The sequence below is a fragment of the Carassius auratus genome, chromosome 30 (assembly GCF_003368295.1).
Source record: "Carassius auratus strain Wakin chromosome 30, ASM336829v1, whole genome shotgun sequence".
Lineage (NCBI taxonomy): Eukaryota > Metazoa > Chordata > Actinopteri > Cypriniformes > Cyprinidae > Carassius > Carassius auratus.
In genome coordinates, this window is record NC_039272.1 from 1396999 (window position 1) to 1420519 (window position 23521).

At 36.7% G+C, this 23521-nt stretch overlaps 4 protein-coding genes across 8 annotated transcripts; 2 read left to right on the forward strand and 2 right to left on the reverse strand.

Annotated features, from left to right (window-relative positions):
• Positions 1 to 3504: 3504 nt before the first annotated feature.
• mpdu1a (mannose-P-dolichol utilization defect 1a) lies at positions 3505 to 6642 on the reverse strand. Of its 2 annotated transcripts, XM_026210601.1 has the most exons (9): positions 6270 to 6642; positions 5875 to 6033; positions 5574 to 5639; positions 5318 to 5450; positions 5148 to 5233; positions 4920 to 5038; positions 4697 to 4807; positions 4185 to 4336; positions 3505 to 3670 (listed from the first exon to the last, which is right to left on the reverse strand). In XM_026210601.1, exons 2-8 carry the CDS (start codon positions 5984 to 5986, stop codon positions 4190 to 4192), a joined length of 774 nt encoding a protein of 257 aa, XP_026066386.1. In that variant the 5' UTR covers positions 5987 to 6033; positions 6270 to 6642; the 3' UTR covers positions 3505 to 3670; positions 4185 to 4189. The 2 variants fall into 2 exon arrangements, with proteins under 2 accessions (XP_026066386.1, XP_026066385.1); XM_026210600.1 differs by having other exon boundaries at positions 3505 to 4336; positions 6270 to 6640.
• Positions 6643 to 9034: 2392 nt separating this feature from the next.
• LOC113048772 (transmembrane 4 L6 family member 1-like) lies at positions 9035 to 11394 on the forward strand. Its single transcript, XM_026210610.1, has 5 exons — positions 9035 to 9263; positions 9744 to 9809; positions 10359 to 10495; positions 10579 to 10765; positions 11092 to 11394. Exons 1-5 carry the CDS (start codon positions 9087 to 9089, stop codon positions 11098 to 11100), a joined length of 576 nt encoding a protein of 191 aa, XP_026066395.1. The 5' UTR covers positions 9035 to 9086; the 3' UTR covers positions 11101 to 11394.
• A 7-nt stretch (positions 11395 to 11401) lies between these two features.
• Positions 11402 to 19819, reverse strand: LOC113048770 (mitochondrial ornithine transporter 1-like). Of its 4 annotated transcripts, none has more exons than XM_026210605.1 (7): positions 19384 to 19819; positions 18744 to 18841; positions 17986 to 18244; positions 16207 to 16344; positions 15920 to 16095; positions 12910 to 13068; positions 11402 to 12818 (listed from the first exon to the last, which is right to left on the reverse strand). In XM_026210605.1, exons 2-7 carry the CDS (start codon positions 18796 to 18798, stop codon positions 12697 to 12699), a joined length of 909 nt encoding a protein of 302 aa, XP_026066390.1. In that variant the 5' UTR covers positions 18799 to 18841; positions 19384 to 19819; the 3' UTR covers positions 11402 to 12696. The 4 variants fall into 4 exon arrangements, with proteins under 4 accessions (XP_026066390.1, XP_026066393.1, XP_026066394.1 ...); XM_026210608.1 differs by lacking the exon at positions 19384 to 19819 and adding an exon at positions 19148 to 19325; XM_026210609.1 differs by lacking the exon at positions 19384 to 19819 and adding an exon at positions 19019 to 19100.
• A 177-nt stretch (positions 19820 to 19996) lies between these two features.
• On the forward strand, positions 19997 to 23220 carry LOC113048769 (28S ribosomal protein S31, mitochondrial-like). The gene is made up of 7 exons (XM_026210604.1): positions 19997 to 20368; positions 20982 to 21410; positions 21596 to 21748; positions 22090 to 22236; positions 22317 to 22390; positions 22484 to 22621; positions 22722 to 23220. Exons 1-7 carry the CDS (start codon positions 20250 to 20252, stop codon positions 22946 to 22948), a joined length of 1287 nt encoding a protein of 428 aa, XP_026066389.1. The 5' UTR covers positions 19997 to 20249; the 3' UTR covers positions 22949 to 23220.
• Positions 23221 to 23521: the final 301 nt, after the last annotated feature.

Consider the following 23521-nt stretch of genomic DNA (forward strand, 5'->3'; position numbering starts at 1 on the left):
GACTCCGCAATTTCAGTTCAACAACATTTAAATGTCTGTTGACTTGATTCACTTAGACAATCTGAGAAACACATACATACAAACATACATAATCCAATAAAGTTCACAAAGTCTCTCACTTTCTCTCTCTACATACAAATATATATATAATACACACACACACACATATATATATATATACACATACTTACATGCATAAATACATATATATACACTTTCTCATGAACCATGAATACAGTCACACACACACATAATATTACTACTAAGTGACATACTGTATAATAGCATTATAAAGTTACCATAGAGCTAAACACGTTTTTAACCAACAGGGGTATAAGTTTGGCTCTATATTCATTTTTATGACTCGACGGGACACAGTTGCTATGCTCCAGTTCAGAGCTACAACAGAGAGCAGGACCAACCGCATACTTCACCGCTGCTGTCTGCTTGAATGCCACCTAGAACTTTATTACGCTTGACTTACATGCTCAACAAAAACAGAAAAGGAACGAGAGAGAGAAGTAGTGCAGGTTTGTCAGTGCAGAAGTCAGATTGTAGGTGTGGTGATTATGTCGTGGGAGAGAGATATAGCAAGTATTTGCCACCGAAGGATTGTGCAAGAAAAATAAACCGATGAGTGACAAAAAAACTCAACTAGTAAGCAGAATATAGTCACTATCGTCTTAACTAACGTCACACAGCTTAACGTGAGTCACCAGAAACATGTAAATTATTTAAACTTTGCTTGAGTGTCAATCATCTCGGTTATAACGCAAACACTGGTCTATAATCAGCTCAACGCCTGCCATTCAATGACGTTTGTAGAACTAAATCTTAAAATAGACAAACTAAGATACAACACATATAATCCACCACATTCCTTCTATTCTGTAAATGTGCAATATCTTGACTTTAACTGGTAGCAACTTTCTTCAGATGTCATCATTACACATGCACAATATGGTACAATATCGGATATTGTTAGATATTACTTTTTTTTAATCAGTATCAGTTGATATGCAGTATAAAATTGTGCGTGCTTAATTCCAGTTTTTACATTTAGACTACCTTTGCCATCATCTAATGTTCACTTAAAGTTAATCATTAAAGACTAATAAAATTAACAACACTATTATATAAATATGTTAACCCAAATCTCAAAATGAATTTCAACTTGTTTTACTGTAGATTAAATTGTTGTAATGCCTGAATCCAAAACAGTGATTTTAATTGTTAGTGTTTTTTTTTACTTCACTTAGACAAAATAGTATAAAACTTTAACATCTACCATTTATCAGCTGTAACACAAAGAGAATAATCATCGTATTTGCATCCCTACCTATCATATAATGTATTTTAAAGGCAATCATTTCTTCACAGAAAATGTACAATTTCACTATATTTAAATACTGCAAAGAAGTGTGTGTACAAACACCACAAAAGCCTATGAAATCGGCAGGTGATAAAGTGTTTCAGTTAGCTAGGGGGAGAGACAACACCAACTGTATGTGGATCAACATGTTCGCTGAATTTCAAGAACTAAAGTTGCTTGATAAACTAGATTTCACTTTTACTACTGAAATCTTACCACATTCCTATCACTATTTTTATGCTCCCTATGAACTCAACCTGGCCAGACGGACAAAAATTCAAGAACCGTTGCAGGCATGATCGGTGAAGGCCTTTCCACACCTTTCCTTTTTCTTTTATTAATCTCTTTCACTACCTTGCTCTCTCTCACAGACATTTTGTTTGAACATGCAAACAACACGTCATTTTGTTTTTTCATCTATTTTAAGTTCGCTCACAGGAGAAACAGAGGAGAGTGTTAGTTCTGACACGCTGCTCTGAACCGCAGAGGGATTACAACACTTAGATTGAAGTATTGATCTGCTGCAGCTGCTCTTGCATGGAGGATGAAGAGAGTAGAAGAGTGAGAGAGAGAAAGACAGACAGTGTTTTTCCACTTTACTCTAAATAGCTGCATGGCTGTTTCTTCACCTAATTACACTTCTATGTATTTTCATACATACACGTTTTTTCTAAAAGTCACATTTCAACCACAGCATCATCTGACATTATGAAAATGACGTGATAGAAATTTAATTTTAAACATTGTTGAATTAAAATGACTGACTCATTTGACTTTCTAATAGTATTTTTATGCACCCCAATTACAAAATTATATATCTACATATCTCTCTCTCTATTTATATATATATATATATATATATATATATATATATATATATATACACATATACATGCATGCACATATTCATACACATTTACAATAGAATCCTATTTCAAACTTTCTTCTAATATAAAAATGTATAATAACCTTAAAAGAAATTAAAACTTTATTAGGGACACAAGTGTTGATCATAATGGAAACCCCACCACATCTGAGGGACAGTTGTTATTGGTGTCAAAACATAATAAAAATCACATTATTTTTTTTAAAATGTATATATTTTGCTCATTGTTTAGAGCATAAACTATTTAAAATGTAATAATTCATATTTTAGGGTGATTTGACTGAAAATCTTGGTCTGGAACAATGGTAAAATGAAAAAATGAATTTATGAATGAAATGCTGCAAAAATTAATGTTAAAGGTATGTGGCCAGTTCCAGTTTTTAATGCCAACTTCACGTGTGCACAGAAAACGTCATAAAGGAAAGGATTTCAAATCTGCTTATTATAAATGTTTTCAAAAATTATAATAATAATAATAATAAAAAATCCCGGGCAGATAAAAGTTCCTGACGAAACAACCATCTAAATAAGGCTTACTTCATCTGCATTCATTCAGTTTTTCATTTGTTCATGTTTGTCCAAATTTCAGAACACCGTGAATGACTATCTACAGTCGGATCTGGAGTGCGGCCCACACAGATAGAAATACTCACCAAACACTAAGACCACATTCTTCAGATATACAGACAACTTCATCAATGGGCTGTTATCACACTCAACCAAACAACACACATCAAAGTGCTCCGATAATACAGACACTGAGACACACAGTTGAAATCTGCAGTCGTACGTATAAATAATATAAGTAAATCACTTTGTTCTTTAACATAATTCTTTCAAGTCCTCCCACACGTTTCTTTCAGCCCCTTATGGGCAGGGCGGACAAACACACGCACAGTGTGGTGTTTCCACACACACACGCAGATTAAATCATTATGATGGTAGATTGAGATCTGTCAGACAGGTAGATAAGGAACGAACCACACGCATGCACACACGCTTTATGACTCGTTTCACCGAGTTTTCACTGCTCCGGAAACACACACAGCCCTACAGAGAAGACCTCCCACAAAGCAGACAGAGCCAAGACTACACAACCAGATCCAACAAACAAACCACACCACAGCGTTAACACAGCGCCTAAGCAACACCAGGGACAGACTGCCACTCATTCCAATACATTTTAACCACTTGTTGACTTCACTAATAATCCAGAAAGACACTTTCACTCAACATGAGGCAAAAATTGTTTAAACATGTTAGAGGGGCTTTAATAGATCAGAAACATATTTTATTACAGAAAAAATAAAATATCAGAAAATACATTTCATGAGGCATTTAATGATTGACAACCTCTTTTTCAGAAGTGCAAATGCACATTCTGAGGTGTAAATCCAAGAGAGTAAAAATATCTGAGCAGGTGACAGAAAAAAAAAAACAGAAAAAAAGTTAACACCATTTATATATAATGATATAGGACAGAGGCAGCATGAACAGTAAAAAACTCAGTAATACACACTTTAATAAAGACCACTCTTCTGCCATCTACTGGTGCTTTATTGCAAAAATCACCAGCTTTATAAATAACTACTGCCACACAGAGGCTGACATGTGAATTAGCCTTGTGATTTGCATCATGTACATTTTCCCTTATTTAAACTTAATGATAAAATCCATATTATTTGTACTACATTTACCCAAATAAATAGAATAGTTTGGATAATTTTTCCCACATTCTAGCCAAATATTCAGACGTCTTTAGTTGAATAAACTAATATAGATTTGATATCAGTATGAGATGAAACTGGGTGCCCAGAAGCTAATTTAAGAAAATATGTGCAAGATGGTTTGTAGTTGAATTAACTGAATTCACTTACTCAAAATCTATTACTAAACACCATTTATCACTAACAAAGTTTATTTTACCTCTTTTATTCAGCCTTGTCTTTTTCCACTTCCCTTTCTTTCTTGCTGTTTATCATGCTTTTACTCCAGTACATCAGAACCTGTGCCATTATCACCGCACTGCTACAGCAGGCCACTGCATGCAACTGAGTTGAGAGAGAAAGGCCTGTGACCTTCAGAAAGAGAGAGAGATTGTATGTGTGAAAAGACAAATGTTAAATGTAATGGGAAATATTAAAACAGCCAAATGTTTGCTTAAACGTGGCAAATTTCCATTTTTATAGTTCCAAAGAAACAAAAACAAATTACAGTTCATTAAAAGTTGACCTTCTGTGATGACATAGATCAATGACAGAGCATGTCGTTATACTATGGGTTTAAAAATTATAATCAAAAATTACAGGGAACAAAAAAGTAAAATAAAATAAAATGCATGAATTGCACAAGTTTCAGACTTTGACTTTGTGGTAAGTCCAACATACAATATCACTGCTTGGGAAAGTTACCAAGTTACCAAGTAAATGTGTGTGCACCTGCAGGGAACTGAAAATGCGTCCCAGAGAGCCAAGAAAGACCAGGAAAACCGAGAGCGCAGACAACTGTCCGGTGTCCCCCGATCTGAAGTTACTTCTTGCCTGGAAAAACTAAACACAAATCATAAAATACACAAGGACTTCTATCTTTGTTTTGAAAAGACAATGTACAGACATACATTCTCTATGCATATTTCTCTGTAGGAACTAAGACCTGTCTCACCCTGCCAGCAATAACCAGCAGCACATTCCACTCATGCAGGGTCCAAACCACTGACACAGGAGTCAAAGGTGAGGCAAGCAGGAACATAAAGCCACAGTATAGAGCAAGAAAACATACACCTGCAAGAAAAACCCCAAACAAACATTCAAACAGGAACATTTACATTACAAAAAAATGTATATACATTTCTCATATAGTTTAAATCTCTCGCATTTTTCTTTGTCTAACCTTTTGTGGTTTTCCCTTGGTAATGCTGGACAAGCAAAGCCAGGACAGCAATCTGGATCAATGCAAACAAACTTTCCCCCCAGGCACTGCAGAGACACACACAAATTCATGACATATTATACACACACACACACACACATATATTAGAATGAATGCAAATGTTGTTTTACCCAATGGGAAACTTTTGAGTGTAACAGAAGGCTGCATGCGTAGAGATGGCCAACATCTCCAAAAAAATGGAGGTTATACACAGTCCATTAGAACTCCCAGACCAAAGAACTTTCCAAATCTGAGGGAGTGGAGCTGTGGGAAGAAGGAGATTCACACGTGCTATGAAACACAGTTGCACACTAGATATAAAGCAGAAAAAAAGTAATAACTTCAACTTTGGAGGACATGAAATATGATGTAAAACAGACTACTTACCAATAACAATCCCCACCAAAATCAATATACCCATAGTTTTACTTGAGAGAATCTTCAGACAGGGAACTAGAGGCAAATACACACAAAAACAGTTAATACATATTCTGTTATTTCTACAAAATCACTTGATCCTGAAAAATAACACCATTACAACCAGTCATCTGTAAATTGAATGTGTTAAATTGATGTTAATTGTATTGCCCACTGTAAAATGTAATTGTTTTGGAGGACATGTTTATACAAACCAGGGTATGTTTGAATATATTTACATATGTTTATTCAAGATAAAAATGTCTCTCACCGTGCATAAAGTTGAAGTGAAGAAAAAAGTGGTCATAACATTTTTCTGGCATGAAGAAAGTTAGCAAAAATTCTTTCAAACGAGACATCCTCCCTTCATCAGACGTGTCCATAGTTTATGTATTCCTTAGTCTTTGTGTTATCGTGTACCTGCGCAAATCTGAAGCATGGAATATAATGTCAATTAAACTTACTGCTTGACAGCAACAAATAACCAGTCACAGGGTTAAACTAAATAACTAGTCATTCGAAATTAAACGCGAGACTTTTTGTCGTCTTTTTTCTTACATCTAAGCAAACCACTTTTGAACTTTAAACCAATGACCTGTCAAAACATGTCTTATTTTGTGAATTCCAGCAAAAAGGTCTCTAGTTTGACAGCAAAGCAAGCCTCACCAATGATGTTTAAGTTTAGAGGGGCGTCTCTGGTTAGTCACTGCAACAGCTCTCTAATGATGGGTTTACCGCTACCGAAATGAGAGCCCTGTTTTCCTGGAAGTGTATTAATTAAGGTAAATGAACTGAAGTACTTTACAGTTTACAAATTGGACGTTTTGTATTTACACAAATTACGCAAATGTTTGTCAAACGCCTTGCCATCAGCACTGGGGGCGGAGGGATGAAATAAAGGAAGATGTGTATCTCCAGGGGGCGCTCGAGGATCATTCAGCCGACTGCCCTCTTGAGGAAACCTGTTACTATGGCTGCTTCTCAAACGAGGCTGCGTCCCTCTTTTACCGTCTATGGTCCCTCCTAATTCAGTCCTTCAGAGTCTTGTAGACTAGAGTCCTTCTCGGCATTAAACTCTGCAATGAGACAGTCTAGTAAGTCACATAGGCTATATGTTCCTTACAGTGCTCCTAAAAACACAACAAGCTTATTTATCTGCCAATTCATTTTTGGTTTTATGATTGTATTTATGCCCATGTGGGAAATGAGCGTTTTCATTTACAAATTGAACTAAGTTAATGATTAATTCTTCAACGAAACACAATAGTACTTATAATTCTAGTGTATTAATCAACCGAAATAAAATTAAATATATGTTACATTTAAAATACATTCCACGAAAAAATCCATTCAACGTTTAGCTACAGTAGCCTAGGTTATTATATATAAAAGTATTTAGAATGTCAAAGAAAGAGATCGAAATGAAGGGGGAAATAAATATAAACAATGATAATAGGCTAATAATAATAATAATAATAATAACATACAAATACTAGGGGAAAAGAGCAGTTAATTGATTTACAGCCTACTGGGCCTATGGTTAATATAATAATTTAATAACGAATAATTTCTTTATTCAAAATAAAATATGAATACATCTCTGGTTCCTATGGTCACGCAGATTTGTTTATGCATTAAACTCGTTGCCAGGTTAAAAATATGTCGTTCCCTTCCCTCAATATAAAAAGTAATGAGCACGTGAAATGTTTGACGTTCTCTCAACGTAGCATCGCGAGGCCACGACATAAGGATGTCGTTACCTCGAAAAAAAATGATCTCGCGGTCACGACATAATATCACATTCCCACGGGCTAATTTGACGTCCCCACAAATTAATATCTCGTGGCCACAACATATTATCACGTTCCTACGAGTTAGGCCTATTATGTTGTCGCCACGAAAAAACTAAATGAACCGAGCATGTCTCCTCGGTGAGCGTGATTTGACCAAGTGCAACATGTTCCTGGATTTTCAGTTTTTCACTGTGCAATAATTAGAGCTATCTTTTAAGATTACCAAAAAGTAATACACTCAGTGGTAGATACTATCTTACCTAACATCCTAAACTCTTATGTCAGTTTGTTTTAAGTTATCAGTAAATGTAAGCCTACATCATCTGTGGATTTCACATGTTTCTAAGATGTGCATGTTTGGCTTGAATATATGAACCTTTTATAATGTTGTGTTATAAATACAACATTTATTTTGTGGTGTATGCATATTATCAGCTGGAGATCGGGAGACAGAAGTTAGTTCTGTAGCTCAACCTATGTTGCAGGAAGACCTCTTCAAAATGTAATGATAGTGACATCCAGCTTATATGTTGAAAATGAGAAAGAGCAAAGAAAAGTAAAAATAGGCTTTCAGACACTTCGAAGAAATAACAGACACTAACCATTAATGCTTTCTTACACTTGAACGAAGCATTTCATTTGACAAGCAAGTTTTTGTCCAAGTTGTGGCTGATAGGGTGTGTCAGTCGGCATGTTTCAGTACACTAGGATTAGGGCTTCGGCAGACAGGAAAAGCCTTTAAAGGAGACAAGTTCTTGCAGTTTCCTTGAACCTTGACTGCACCTCTTCTCAAACATAAACTCTGCTGAACATCAAAAACTAACTAGTACTGTGTGACAGACAAAATCTGTTTATCATCAGTCAACTCCTTTAATGGAAATATTATAACGTGGGAAATGTCTTGAATGAAATAAAACAGGTTTACTACAGAAGAATCATGTTGATAAACAAATAGGCTGGACAGCAACTGTCGTTTAATGATTCCTCTTTTATACTGACAAAGGAAACGGCACACAGTTTTTTAGATAACTCTATTTGCTTTACTGTGTCACTCACAGTCATGGCATTTTTCTCTCACTACAGAGAGAGTCCAAAGTCTCACAGTTCATTTGCTTTACAGCACCCTGTACAAATATAATTCAGTGAATACAACACCCAGAACACTTCTCCACAGTCTGTCATTTATTTCATGTCAGATCTGACTCAGATGTACTGTAAGAACTGCTATGACAAACAGAATGATGTTAATAGATCCCAACAAAAATGTCATTAAATATGTATAAACATCAATGGGTTATAAGCTGAAGTTTTTAATATCTGATGATGGTTATTGTAAAAGTTTTTCAGTCCTGTATGAATTCCAGAGAGTTCTGGATTAAAAGGTTTTCATGTATGAACAGGTAAACACTGTACATTACAAGCACCTAAGAAAGAAGAGTAAATAAAACAATATAATTTGATATCGTATGATTTGGATAGAGATTCTCTGGACAGGGTGTGGTTACATGGATGGGCTGGACAGTAATAAATAACTAGCTGTGTTTATTAAAACCTCTGCACTCTGGCAGACAGACAACTTCAGGGTGTGTGTATGCGACTCCAAGACCATAACCAAACTTTTTGTCAAGCTCTTTTTAGTGTCGAAATTATAGCTGTTCTTTGAATTCAGGATCAACACTCATCTTGCAGCATGTGTACTGGAAAATGTGCGCTTTGCGTCGGGACAGGTCTTTACCCGCTGGCGGTCATCTCCATAATATGTAATATTATACTGTTTTTTCCTGGCTGGGATGTAAAATATGCACAGAATCAACAGATTACTGAGGAGGTCAAATACATGGGAGGACTAGTTGGAGGGGGAATCCTGGTAAGTCTGACTTGATTTAATTCTAAACAAAGTAATTTTGAACTATATAAAAATTCTAATTCTGTTTATGCATCATATGACAATATATATTGTATAGATATGATTCTGAGTTTAGTTTGGAGCTTGTCAGTCACATGTTTCTATGAACAAGCTGCATTTGTAAGAATAAGCCAAGTCTTAATTTGATTTGGGAAAGGAATGTGCAAAAAGATTTTTGCCTTGTTTTATGAGAAACCATGAGATTAAAGAAAATCCTGATGTTTCATGGGCAACGCCTATCTTTATGAGCCAAATAGTTATTATACTACAGCAGAGAAGTATTAAAGTAGTGGCACACCAAATGGAAATCAAAGTGAATCCAAAGTGTGACCTTGAAAGAAAAAAATATAGAATACATTTATTGTGTGTTAAAGACAATCCAAATGGTGTCAAATGACAAAGTGATGATAATCTTGAAGAACGGTCCTCTCTCTCCTCCAGGTGCTGATTCCAGCGTTTCACATTCACCTGACTGGAAAACAGGGTTGCTGTGCTAATCGCTGTGGCGTGAGTTTGCTCAACCCTGACGCCAACAGACACTTAATTTTTAGTCTGAAGTTTTTCAAATATCTATAATGCTTTAGAAATTCAACTATGAGGAAGATTGTCCAAGCTCAGGAAAAGTGATGCATTTAACACCTTTAAAAAGCTTGATACATACAAGTAAATCACAGAAATGGGTTTCTACATCAATATTTTGTGATGATGCTGCATGCTAAGTAAAGGAAGAACCAAGACAAATTAATGTATTTATAATATAACCGAATACATGTGATTTGAAGAACATATGTCACATGATGTGACTCATGAGTCTGACACGTGGCTTGGAAAATGTGCCCTCATTGCAAATATTTGCAGAACCTCAACTGAGCAATGACACATTTGTAGAAGGTCACTTTTCGGCCATGTTGTTGAGTGTTCAGAAAATTCAGTGTCTTCAATATGACCATGCTGAAAATTTTGACAACAATTCACAAGGAACTGCTTGATTGAATTAACTTCTTGTATATTATGTGCTTAAATGAAATCCTTCTGATGATGCATTTTCTATTTTAGATGTTCCTGTCCATTTTATTTGCAGCAGTGGGTGTAGCTGGTGCCCTTTACAGTTTCGTAGTGGCAATGATGGGTCTAATCAATGGGCCATACTGTAAACAATACTATATCATGTGGGGAACTCCCTTCAAAAACCAGTAAGAGACAGACCTCAGCACTTGTAATGACAATCCTTACAATGTTTAGATATGTTTAAATGTGTTTTGTCTGTATCTCTCAGAGAAGAGAGTTACCTTAAAGACCGTAGCAGCTGGGGAACCTGCACTGAGCCAAAGAATGTGGTGGAGTTTAATGTGGGTCTGTTCTCAACACTGCTGGTGACCAGCGCTCTGCAGCTCATCCTCTGTGGCACACAGATGATCAACGGCCTCTTCGGCTGCCTCTGTGGAACCTGCAAAGAGAAAGGGGTGAGAGCAATAAGACAAACACTGCATTCGATTTAAAATAGTGAAGCCTTCTGATGTCATTTTTCACAAGAAAAAACAAAACAACAGATAACAGTGAATATTAAAGAAATATCATACCACTTAATGTCAAGATTTAACCAGGCAGAGACACATTTCATCTGCAGTAATTGTAATACTTTATTCATTTTCACCTTTGTTAATGCCAAAACTTTAATTCAATTCAACATGAGTACACTTAGAGAACACCTAATGCTTTCCTGTCTGTTATCTACTGTCTTATCAAATAAATGTGTTTTTCTCTGACACTTTCTGCTGTTATTTTGTAGCCGCTGTAATCCAGGAGCCAGAGATCACATCCTCGTGTCTCATATAACCAGCGTCCTCTCGTGGAAGATGCTCTCCGTTTGTTTGTGTACACTTCTTCAAATCTTGTTTTCATCTATTGGTTTGTTGCTGATGTTTAATACTGTTTTTCTAGTAAAAGCTTATGTACAATGACTTCCAGTGCAAATATTTTAAAGGAAAATGGCTTTAATTAATAGCATAACACTTGTTTTGTATCCATCTGTATTTTTATAGTTTAGAAATGAAATAAACATTCCAAAATATAAATAAAATCCAAACTTGTACACAGTGTGGTTGATATGTTTTGTCAGACTTTAATTCACATTTACACAATTTAATTCTCCCCAGAAATCTATGATTTTGTATCAAGTTAATTCAAATCTCTTTAACAACACAAAAAAAAATCACATAGCTCACATGAAATGCAATCCTGGTTTTACAAAGTTATTCAGTTCGGTAGAGAGCTGGTGTTTAACTATACAAACCTAACTCTTTCAGAACAGAATCAAATTGTAGAATATTTACAGTCAGTACATTTCAGATTCGAAGATGTCACAAAATGTAATACTGCTATAATGTACAGCTGACTTAAAGTACACTATTTTTAAATGATCTGACTGTCTGTGGTGTAAATGTTCTACGACTGAACGTATAAGAAGCATAGGCTCACATACAAAAACATCACACTGTCACAACGACAGTCTAAATTTTAAAAGGTTTGTTCTTTTCAAACATTTAAAATGAATACGAAATGTTACAAAGTGAATAAGACGTTATTAAGTCATCAATCCAGTAACCAAATTTAATGGTTAATCACATAAACACAGATTTCCTTATTAGAACTTAAGCAATCATGATTAAGGCATTCTTCCCCTCACTTGAAATACTAAATGAAAACCCAAACATACAATGCTTATGGTTATGCTGATTAAACAAACTTAGTGTATTTCTAAAACTAGGGTTTGTTGGAAGTCAGATCATTCAGGTTTTAATGGAAATGTTCCTTTTGTCCATAAGTATTCAAGAGAATAGCATTCAAAACTGAATTGCATAGTTCTAGTTCATTCAACGGGACTTAACGAATTACAAAACTGGCAAAGAATACAGAGGTAGCCTGAAAATTGCATGTATATAGAGTAAATGTTTCCAATTGTAGGCATGAAGGCATGATGGGAATAAAGTTACTAGCACAACGGAAATGTTTTTAGACCTTCAGACCTAGGTTTAGCCACATAACATAAAAAATAATGGTAACACTTTACAGTAAAGTTAAATTTGTTAACATTATGCCCTAAATGTTTACATTCACATTAATTTATTATAAACCAATGTATTAACAATAGTATATTTTTACATTAACCTAGATTAATAAATGCTTTATGATAGTTCACGATACCCGATGAACTCACTAAACAAGTATAACCTTACTGTAAAGTGTTATCAAAATAAATAAAACAAAGCAAAGCATCATAAAAAAATGTGTGTTAGTGTGTGCAAACCATGACATGTTGAATGAAAAACTATAGACTGGTCATTTAAAAAGGCTCAAAATCTGACCAGAGAAATAAAAGCGTGCTGTTACAGGGTCAGCTCTCAAACTGTTCCATCATGAGTTTGCGGCTGGCTTCATAACCTAAGAACAGAGCACCGTTGGCTGGAAACGTACGGATCATTGTAGGAGTCAGACCGGAATATAAAGCCCTTACACCTAAAGAATTAGACAAAAACAAGTCAAAACAGGGTTTTCATGTTAATGTCCATTTACAATTTTTATACAGAAAAACAGATCTTTCTCATACCTTCCGTTCTGAAGATATGCATGAAAGTCTTGAAGAAGCCTGACTGCTTGCCTGTCATCGACATGACCTGTATTCTGGATTTAACACAATCCATGGGGTAAACCACAAGCCAGAGACAAGCTCCCCCAAAACCTCCACTGAACACAATAGGAGCTACACCTGCAAAACACAGACACAGCAACCTATTAAAGCTGACATTAATCAATTATCATGAACATCACACAAACATGAGCAAAGTAATGCAGGCGGGAGTCCTACTAGAAAAACTACAACAAATACAGAACCTACACTACCGTTCATAAGTTTGAGGGCGGTAAGATTTTAATGCTTTTGAAAACTTTTAGAAAAAAGTATCTTATGCTGACCGAGGCTGCATTTATTAGATCAAAAACCAAGTAAACTGTAATATGTGAAACTATCAACATAACTGTCAACAATTATTATAGCGTTCTCTATTTTAATATATTTGACATTTTCATTTATCGCAGTGATGGCAAAGCTGATGAAAACTGATGAACAGAAAAAGTAGAGCATTTATTTGAAATACTTTTTCTGTAACAATATAAAAGCCTTTACGGTCACATTTAATCAATTTAATAAATCGTCACAGAAGAAATGTACCAAATAGGGGTGTCCATGGTTAACCGGTTAACCGATTAACCGTTAAAAATTGCGTAACCGAGTGAAACATTTTGCTCGGTTAAGTTACGTCAATGGCGTGCATTGAATTTAGTTGTAATAAATTTTTGCACCACCAGAGACCGCCAGAGCGCTCCCAGACATTTGTAATGTCCACAAGAAGAAGTCATTTTTCTATTATGAAGCGGGCAAAAAAAAGTACAGCGTTGGAGCACTTTAAAATTGACAGTGACGGGGCAAAATGCAAGTATTGCAATACAGTGCTTAGATATACTTAAAGTAAAACCTTGTTGTTGTAATCTCAACAGCCAACACCCGGGCATCATTAGGCCGGTCAGGACACACTGGATGCGTGGCGAAAGCATCTCGGCTGCGTTGCGTGTCTGTTTTTAATTCGGCTCTCATGTTAACAGGTTAGAGCAGTGGTTTTCAACCTGTGGGCCGCGGCCCCCTAGTGGGCCGCGGTGGTATTGCAGGTGGGCCGCCAATTATTTTCTGTTCATTTGCAGTCCATTCTAGGGCTGTGCGATTAAAAGGAAACGTCCTAAAATCACGATTTGAGCGTGCACGATTTCTAAATCGCTTTATAGCACAGTTTTCCGTGGCCCTGACCTCCCGTAGTATGCTATCTGATCCAATCAGAATGCATTGCGCCTAGCGCGAGAACAGAGACTGGGCATATGCCTAACTCCAGGTTCACACACTGTCTGTGATGCGCCTTTTTTCTGAGCCAATGTTGACGGATCAGAGCGTTCTCACTGCGGTAAAAGGCTAGAAATAAAAATGTGCGAAAATAATTCATGTCCAACACATGAGCATAGAGTGAATTTGTTAGTGAACAGGATGCAGTTTAAGTGAGAGGAGACACGTTTTAAGTGTGAACGAGCAAAGGAAATCTGCGTGCGAACAGAGAGATTCGCACTCGTGCATTATTTTAATGTGCTTTCGCGTTATATTTATGCGCTCTCACTGCTGACTGCAAACACATAGCCTACTGTATACACACTGCAAACACCTGAGGCACCGCTACAATTAATGAGCTCTATGAAGAATGCATGGCAAAAAAGAAAAAAAAGTCCCTGTATACAGGATTTTTTTTTTTTTTGCCACAAGTCTATACATTTTTTTACATCTTCACTATAGTGATAATTTTGACTTATGTCTGTTCTAGAGATGTTACAACTTTTTGATAAAGCTCTGATTGGTTTTCTTTTGGAAATATGTTTAAAATTAATCCTGAATGCATTTATGACTGTAAAAGCATATCGGTGTGTGTCACAATTGCAAAATTGATCAAAAAAATCGCGATAGTTTTTTTTTTTTGTCCATGTTTATTCAATAAATACAGTTTAAAATCTAGCTTCTGAGTACTAAGTTATTAACCCAACAATAGCGGGGTCAGTTAATTTTTTTGAAGTGGGCCGCGCAAACATATGTGTTTGGTTGTGTGGGCCGCGAGTTGAAAAAGGTTGGGAACCACTGGGTTAGAGCTTGCTGACTGCCTGCGTGAGACGCGCGGCTCGACGCGTGCATGCTAGAAATAGAACCGACGCCTTGTTGGAAGCGTTTCCAGGCAAAGTATAATAGGAAAATATGTTTATATGTCATTTTGTACACAAATACATACTAATTCATGACATTTTGATATTTGAAAGTCTATGGGTTGATATAAATATAAAAAAGATATAAATGTAATTAAAGTAAATAAATAAATAATTATCGATTTTCAAATATTGTACCTGTCAAACATACTCATAGTCATAGCCTTAGCGAGGCGGCCGCGGAGTCTCCTTGTTATACATTCTAGGCTTTTCCTCAAATTCAGATTGTGTTAATGGGCGGCATTATTAGGCAGTTTTAATAGGACAATTTGACCGGAGAGATTAAATTTTGTCGGATTTTTTTTTTTTCGGCCAATGTCCGGAAATTGCTATGGTTATGGTTACTATGGCACACTATGGTTAACCGAGTATTAACCGCTAAGGGCCTCGGTTAACGGTTAATGAAAAACTTGAAAACGTGCAGCCCTAGTACCAAATAGATATTTCTGACCCCAAACTTTTGATGGGTAAAACACTGAAAAAAGGGACTTCTAAAGCCTACGAGAGATGTGTGTCTTTCTCGCGATCAACTTAGCAAACTGAACGACCAGCTAGATTTAAAACAATGAGTTCTTAGATTACTGACTGATTTGAAATGTTTGTCCTTGTCCTCCTAATGACTGATTCATGTACGCCATTTCAATAATAAACAACAGAAAAAATAGCAGACCAATCAATAAATGAGAAAAAGTATGCTGTTAGTCATTATGTTGTCAACACGGTTGAATCATTTTAAAGATAACATGTAGAAACTGTAACTGTTCCCATACCTATGTCATCCTTGCCACAGTGCATGTAATCAGCAAAGAGAGAGCGACAGACCTCATATGCTCCAAAGAAACAGAAATATCCAGGCACCTCTCGTGCAATTGTGGGGGTTAAACCCTGGAAGAACCCTGCAAAACCATCATTATGCATAATGGACTTTGTCACGGACCAAACTGTGCTGAAAAACACAAACATGCTTAATATGAGAAAAGAGGTATATGATATCATGAGTAATACTAGCAAATAAAAATGTGCACATTATCCACAGAAAGGATGGCTCAATCTTTACTTCTGACTGTGCCTGATCTTGCCGGAAGCTGCCATCTCATGCATGGCCTGCAGTCGGCACTTCACCAGCTCAGTGGGACATAAGACCAGAGAGGAGAAAACAGAGGCCACAGAGCCTGCACACGCTTTCTGCACGTCACTGAACAGACATGGGAAATAAGTGTTAATACATATATTTTGTTTTTTATTTACTAAAATTGTGATCATGATATGTATATAAATTACTATGCAAAAGTTTAGGTTCAGTAATATTTACTTATATATTTTTTAAAGAAATTAATAAAAGGCTACAGATTCATATACTGTAGATTAATCAGCAAAGAAACATTAAAGTTATCGAAAAGAGATTTATAAGGTTACAAAATAATGTTTATTAAAAAATGCTATTCTTTTGAAGTTTCTATTCAGTAAAGAAAAGTTTCCATCAAAGTTTCCACAAATATTAAGCAGCACAAGATTGATGATAATAAAAATGTTTATTATTACTTTATATATTTACTTCTGAAGGATCATGTGACACTGAAAACTGGGGTTATGGTTTCTGAAAAGTCAGTTTTGCTATTACAGGACTAAATCATATTTTATAAAAATATATAACAGGGGGAAGTTGTGGCCTAGTGGTTAGAGAGTTTGACACCTAACCCTAAGGTTGTGGGTTTGAGTCTCAGGTTGACAATACTACAACTGAGGTGCCCTTAAGCAAGGCACTGAACCCCAAACTGATCCTCAGGCGCCACAGCATAAATGGCTGCCCACTGCTCTGTGTGTGTGTGTGCGTGTGTGTGCGTGTGTGTACTTTGGATGCAGAGCACGAATTCTGAGTATGGGTCACCATACTTGGCTGTATATCAAACTATATTCAAATAGAAAACGGTTATTTTAAATGGAAATATTTCACAATATTTCTGTTTTTACAGTATATTAATCAAATAAATGCATCTATCATTGTATTGGGCTGGTGTTTCTGTTCAACAGTCCAAAACACGTTAAACAAAGTGTGTGCATCCATAATAAAACGTGCCTCACATGGTTCCGGGGGTCTCCTGTAGCGAATCCATGCATATGTGTCAGAAAAATATCCATATTTCAAACATAATAAATACTTTTCTATCAAGGCTTAGCATGAGTAGAGATGAACATGGAGAGAAAACAAAAAAAACGCCAGTCACAAATTAGAAGCAAAAAAGTGAGGATTTGTAAAAAAAAAAAAAAAAAAAAAAAAAAAAAAAAAATTGTCAGAGGCTTTCGATATAAGCCAAGACTTGTTTTCCTTTACTAAAGTTAGGAAACTTTGCTTCTTTAAACAAACTCGTGAGACTAGCTTTTCTCAGAGGCGCGTGCAACGCATACTTTCTACGTCATCCGCCGGAACGCCTCCACATACAACAATCAGCAGAAATGAGAGAAAAGTGTTTATTACATTTGAAATATGGAATTATTCTGACAAAAAAAAATGCATTGATTCACTACATGAGGCCTTTTTTCATGCCCCAGAGCTGTGTGAGGCTGGTTTTATTCAGGATAAGCGCACTTTATTTAACTTGTTTTGGACTGTTGAACAGAAACTCCTGCCCAATACAATGATAGAACTTAGAAGTGCCAGGACCATTTTTAACATAACTGCGATTGGATTCATCTGAAAGAAAGAAAAAGTCATATACACCTAGGATGCCTCGAGAGGTGAGCTAAACCTTTAATGCAATGTAAGTTGCTTAAGATAAAACCATCTGCCAAAATGCATAAATGTAAATGTACTGTTCAAAATACAGACAGAACTTGCCTGAGCACAGCCCCTTTCTCCTGACCAGAGATGAAGCGAACCACCTCTTGGCAAAAGCCGTAGCACATGAAGAGCACAGAGTTCTCCGCGATGTTGGCCATGAGGGCCGGTGTTGTACCTTGATACAGCCCTCGAAGGCCCACCTGTCTGTATGTAGACACAAAGCAGTGCACAAAGCCTCTGTACAAAGTGGGGAATGTCTGCATTTTCACCTTAGCGGTGTCCAAAGGTTGACCACTAAATACACAAGCTGTGCCCCCTAAAGAGAAAGGAGAAGCGGGAGAACAGAAAGAGAAATTACCTTCTTCTCTTGTCAAAACAAATGGACAGTAAGAATGGTATCATTAGCCTTCAATCATGATTGTATAAATACATTTGTCTGTGTATTGCTCTTTCTTGTTTTTTCTGCGGTACAAATTTGTTTAAGGGTTATAAAGCAATGTTCTACAACTAATCTACAAACAGTATCACAAACTACAATCATCCTCACACATCTATCAGAATGATCTAAGCCAGACAGAACAAGTCAGTGTGTGTGTGTGTGTGTGTGTGTGCGTGTTTGTGTGCATGGGGTAGGGACTGCTGTGACAATGGGTCCACAGGGGTAAGCAAAAACACACCGATCAAAGCTCTGATAAGAGCTGACAAAAGAAAGGATTTACAATGCTGACAAAGTGAACCCCCGCTCGATCATTATAGGGCCCAGGGAAATGTACCCGATTGTGCCCCAGAATGACCTTGAGGTAAGGTGAAGTTACCTATAGCACCAGCAGAGAGGTCTATTATTGCCTGAACCACAGGATGTGGTGACATGATGAAAGGTTCCAAGCGCTCCAAAAAGTCCTAAATCAAAGATCTGTGCAAAAGATAAACCAGAGAGAATAAAATAAATGAGTTAATCATGGTAAGTTTACTTAGCATTTTTGAAAGCAAACCATAAAATTTACCAAAACAAAATAGGTAGGTACTTAACACTCAGAATTTGTTGTTGATTTAGTTACAGTACGATTGAAGTATAACTAAAACTTTGTACATGCGTAAAGTAACATAAGCAGACAGCATGAAGCTGAACTTCAAGTTTCATGTAGTAATGAAGTTCAGGGTGCCGACTGGAGAAAGTCACAAGCCACAATGACAGACCATGTGGGTTTGAAAAACTCACACAAAGCCTAGCTCTTCAACCACAGCGATAATTTTCACTAGAAACGCCTTTCTGATGCAATATTTTTATTGCTGTTATGCAGCTGTCTTTTATGTGACGCAAAATAAAGTAAGACCAAAAACGGCTGGCTCCAGACAGACGTGTTCTTGCATCACCTGAACTGAACACTACGAACAGCGAGATTGAACATCTTAAACGTCAAACTGTGACAACGAAAAAATCACAAGCATGCCTACCTTTTTACACGAGAGCGCGTACAAAGAAAATATGTAGCGAGATGAATTGATTCATGCTGGCTCCTTGCTGAATTTATTAATTTGTGATCAGATGAGTCATGACCTCTCAAAGGGATGTAGCGAATGTATGCCTGGTCCTTGAACAAATCGTTCAAAGGAGTCGAATCTTTACCAAACGACTCGGTTACGAACCTAACTCTCAGTATTTTTTTAACCTAACGACTCAGTAAACAAACGATGAACTCAATGAACAGTGAATATAACACACTTTCATGGCATTTTTTCTACTTTTACCACGTGCTTCTATGGTAAACATTGTATTAGTATGCTAGTAGTATACGGTGACTTAGCAGAAATATGGTGCAAAACAGACAGTGGTTTTAATAAACGCTCACATCACAGTGAACATCTTTACGGACAATAAAACAACAAAAACGTAAAAACGCGGGTAAAATGCGACGTGGACATGTCAAAGGTCACGTCGTGGCGTAAAAGATTCAATGAATCATTTTAAAACGAACTGTTCTAAAGAACCAACTCGTATAAATGACTCGGGCTTCCCTTCACTAGAAGCGATGGAGGTTGACAGCGGAGCCTTCCCCTGGACCAGTTTATGAACGGTTCCCTTTTCCTCTTGCAATCCGATTTAGCTATCCTAAAGAAAAGTATGTGATACAGATATATTGAAACAGATAAAATCACTGAATGTTCAAACATGTGACAAATGAGACGTAAGTTCTATTCGGTTTATTCAAAAAGGAGCCCGGAACATTTATACCTCTCAGGCAGGCATCTGGCGGACAGTTGATTGTGCTGCACAGGGAAACGTGCATGGACGACATTGAGGTCTTCTGAGAGGGGCAATCATGTATAGAAGACTGTTAATAAATATTTATCAGGTTCGAAATAGATTAATTAATACGCAGAATACACGAGTACCTTCCACAAAATGTAAAGAGAGGGAGAGTTTTGCTCCTGTTATCTGGTAAGCTACAGATTTAAGATACAGACAGCTCTGATCTGGTTGAATTATGTTTAACGTTACGTGTAAGTTAAAAGTCTCAGTCTGAAATTGAAATATCTCGGATATCAGAATAAATTAGCACTTGATTAACCTGCAGAATTTTCCATTTGCGTCTAGATTATGTGTTTGCAATATATAAAATATTTAAATCTCTTCCATCTTTATTTCACCCTCTGACTTTAGCACTCTCTATTCTAGTTCTGTTTTATCTATTTGTTTTTATTTAAAAACACTTGACCCTCAATCTCTTGCACTCTATTCATTTTCTATTGCTTGATTTCTTTTTATAAGCTTTTTTCTATTTATTTTCTATTCTATCTATTTTATTATTTATAATATAAATAAAAAACAAGACAAATAAAAACCTAGCTACATGTACTGCGTTAGGCTAAACGAGATTTGTCATGGCACTTGCATATTATTGCTTTTGTTGATTTTGATTCAATTTCTATTGTCCTCATTTCTAAGTCACTTTGGATAAAAGTGTCTGCTAAATGTAAATATACATTTCAGCCCATGTATAAATTCTATATTAAATTATGAAGACTCATTTGATCTCATATCTTTATTTCAGGGCTCCATGTACAAAAAGACCATTAGGAACCAGTAGCATCTCTTTTAGTGAAAATAAAGAGACTCCCACGTCCCTGTCTGAAGATAAAGAAAAGAGACCAGAAGAGAATGAGGCGAAAGTAGAGGTTAACCCTGATGGGCAGAAGAGCACTGAAATGGAAGAGTGCACCAAAATTTCAAATGCGACTTTGACCTCACAGTTAGAGACTGAACCAGTGGATAAACCTGAGGACAGCAAGCAGGTGGAAAAGACAAAAAGTGGCAAGGAGAGTCTTTTGGAACTACTTGGGGCAATGAAGGTGGAGGTCACAACCGTACGCAAAATAAGACCCTCAAAGACTCCACGAATGAGTGAGAGGCCCGACCAAGAGCCCATGGAAAGCGCGCACAGCATGTTCCAGCATGCCACAGCCGAAGCTTCACAACAGCAGTGAGTTATACATATATACGTACATGCATCCACTAATTGGTAATGCTGAAACTAATATGTCTACAATGACAGCAACGTTGTATGTTTACACTAACAGCTAAATCACAAGTCTAAATCATAATTTCTGATGAGCAAACAATGCATCCACCCTGAAGTGAAATTGTTCAGTATTTTCTGTACTCTAGTGGGACCTTGAATCCAGCGCTGGTTGCTGCAGTCTCTGCTGCTGCATCCACACTCCCAAACAAACATCAGGCCGAGTCAGAGCTTCTTAAGCAGCTGAGGAAACATGAAGCCGTACCTGACACGCAGAAGAGAGCAGACGGACAGAACATAGGGTAGGGCTCAATTCTGATGTCTGTTTCCTAAATGAGTCTTATTAAACTTATTGTAAGTGATACATCTAATCAGAACAACATAGTTTGATCTTCCATTTAAGCAACAGACTTAATTTTGTACAATTCGACTACGGCTCGTGACCTACAATTTTCTCGATAGTGTTTCACTAAGGTGTACATCACAATAAGAACAAAAAAATCACTTGCTATTTCCGTGAATTTGATTGCATAATAATGCTTGTTGTGAAAGTGGTTTTATTTGTTAATAAAACTATATAAATAAAGTGAAGCATTAGTTCATCTGTTGGAAAAATTATGTGATATCATCTCAAAACTTTCAGACACATAATTGCAGATATGAAAGTCGGAAGGAGGACGAATGGCAGATCAAGCGCCAGACCTAGCAGTCAGATTCGTTTTGATGATGACGGAAAGGGATATACTCAAGACAGAGGCATTACTGGTGAACTTGATGCAGTCCGCAGAAGGTAAAAAACTTCCCTAAAATATTTTCTTTTTAAATATAATAATTTTTTCTACTAAACTTGTGCATTATTTTGTTTTAAAGGAAGAGTCCCTTCACTAGTAAGAGGTTGAACATATTTACTGCAGGCATGGAGCAAGACACACCGTCAGATCTGGGCAAGGAAAAGTTCTGATTTAAGATATAAAGACCATTCAAGTGAAACCGAGTGTATTTACTTACCATGTCCCATTCCCCGCTCTGAATTTCAGGTCTTACACTTTGGGACATTGATCTAGCTAATCAAATTGTCCAGGCAACAAATCAAGCGCCTCGGAATGGCTTTGAGGAGATGATCCAGTGGACCAAAGAGGGCAAACTTTGGCAGTATCCAATCAACAATGAGGCTGGTGAGTTCTACTGCAAGAATAGGTTGCATCTAGATTCAGGTTTTTAAATCCTGTACCTTATCTTAAACTTTTCTTTGCGCACATCGTGCAACTTTTTCAGGTCTGGAAGAGGAGGCAAGTGTGCCCTTCCATGAGCACGTGTTCCTGGAGAAGCACCTCGATGAATCATTTCCCCGGCAGGGTCCAGTCAGGCACTTCATGGAGCTTGTAATCACAGGCCTCGCAAAGAATCACAACCTCACGGTCCAACAGAAGAAAGATCATATTGACTGGTTCAGAGACTACTTCCGACGGAAAGATGATGTTCTGAAAGAGGCTGAGGCATAAGGATGAAGACAGAAGATGCTTTTGGTTGTAACTGTCCTGAATGCCCTAGAACCAGCAAAGTCCTAAATGCAGAGATAATTTGCAAAACTTCATTAAGCAACTCGAAGTAATAACTGCATCCATCACCAGATTAAGAGACTTGAACATTGTCGTTTCTTAATGGTCAGCTGCATCATAGTAATATTCAGCCTGCTGCAAACTTTCTGATATGTGATTTACTAAAGCATAACTGTTTTTCAATAAAGTCTGGATGTTGTGTATGCTGCTCATAATTCAGTTTGTTGATTTTTCTCACAATACTTGTTGTTCCAAAGCAGCATGAAGAATAAAAAAATAAAAAAAAATTCTATAAGTTTATCAACATAAAGTAAACTCAAATAAAGTGATACACTATAGCAACTTTCAGCTGTTCGGTTGTTTTTATCATACCCCATCACCAGCTCCAAACTGCTAAATGTATAGAGCTAGGCATTAAGGTATTATAAACATTAATTTTATCTGTAAAGATGCTTGGTAATAGTGTATATTCTAAAAAGCACTATACAAATAAAACAGGGTTCCCACTCTTTTGAA

Coding starts and splice junctions, on each gene's coding strand:
- mpdu1a (XM_026210601.1), bottom strand. CDS start 5,986: ATGGACACGTCTGATGAAGGGAGGATGTCTCGTTTGAAAGAATTTTTG. Junction 5,451..5,573: donor TTTGGTGGGGATTGTTATTG/GTAAGTAGTCTG, acceptor TTCTTCCCACAG/CTCCACTCCCTCAGATTTGG. Junction 5,039..5,147: donor CCAAGGGAAAACCACAAAAG/GTTAGACAAAGA, acceptor TTTTTCTTGCAG/GTGTATGTTTTCTTGCTCTA.
- LOC113048769 (XM_026210604.1), top strand. CDS start 20,250: ATGTATAGAAGACTGTTAATAAATATTTATCAGGTTCGAAATAGATTA. Junction 22,391..22,483: donor AGACACACCGTCAGATCTGG/GCAAGGAAAAGT, acceptor TCTGAATTTCAG/GTCTTACACTTTGGGACATT. Junction 22,622..22,721: donor TCCAATCAACAATGAGGCTG/GTGAGTTCTACT, acceptor CAACTTTTTCAG/GTCTGGAAGAGGAGGCAAGT.
- LOC113048770 (XM_026210605.1), bottom strand. CDS start 18,798: ATGTCACCACATCCTGTGGTTCAGGCAATAATAGACCTCTCTGCTGGT. Junction 18,245..18,743: donor CCTCTCTGCTGGTGCTATAG/GTAACTTCACCT, acceptor CTTTCTCTTTAG/GGGGCACAGCTTGTGTATTT. Junction 16,345..17,985: donor GAGAAAGGGGCTGTGCTCAG/GCAAGTTCTGTC, acceptor ATGTCTGTTCAG/TGACGTGCAGAAAGCGTGTG.
- LOC113048772 (XM_026210610.1), top strand. CDS start 9,087: ATGTGTACTGGAAAATGTGCGCTTTGCGTCGGGACAGGTCTTTACCCG. Junction 9,264..9,743: donor TAGTTGGAGGGGGAATCCTG/GTAAGTCTGACT, acceptor TCTCTCCTCCAG/GTGCTGATTCCAGCGTTTCA. Junction 10,496..10,578: donor GGAACTCCCTTCAAAAACCA/GTAAGAGACAGA, acceptor TGTATCTCTCAG/AGAAGAGAGTTACCTTAAAG.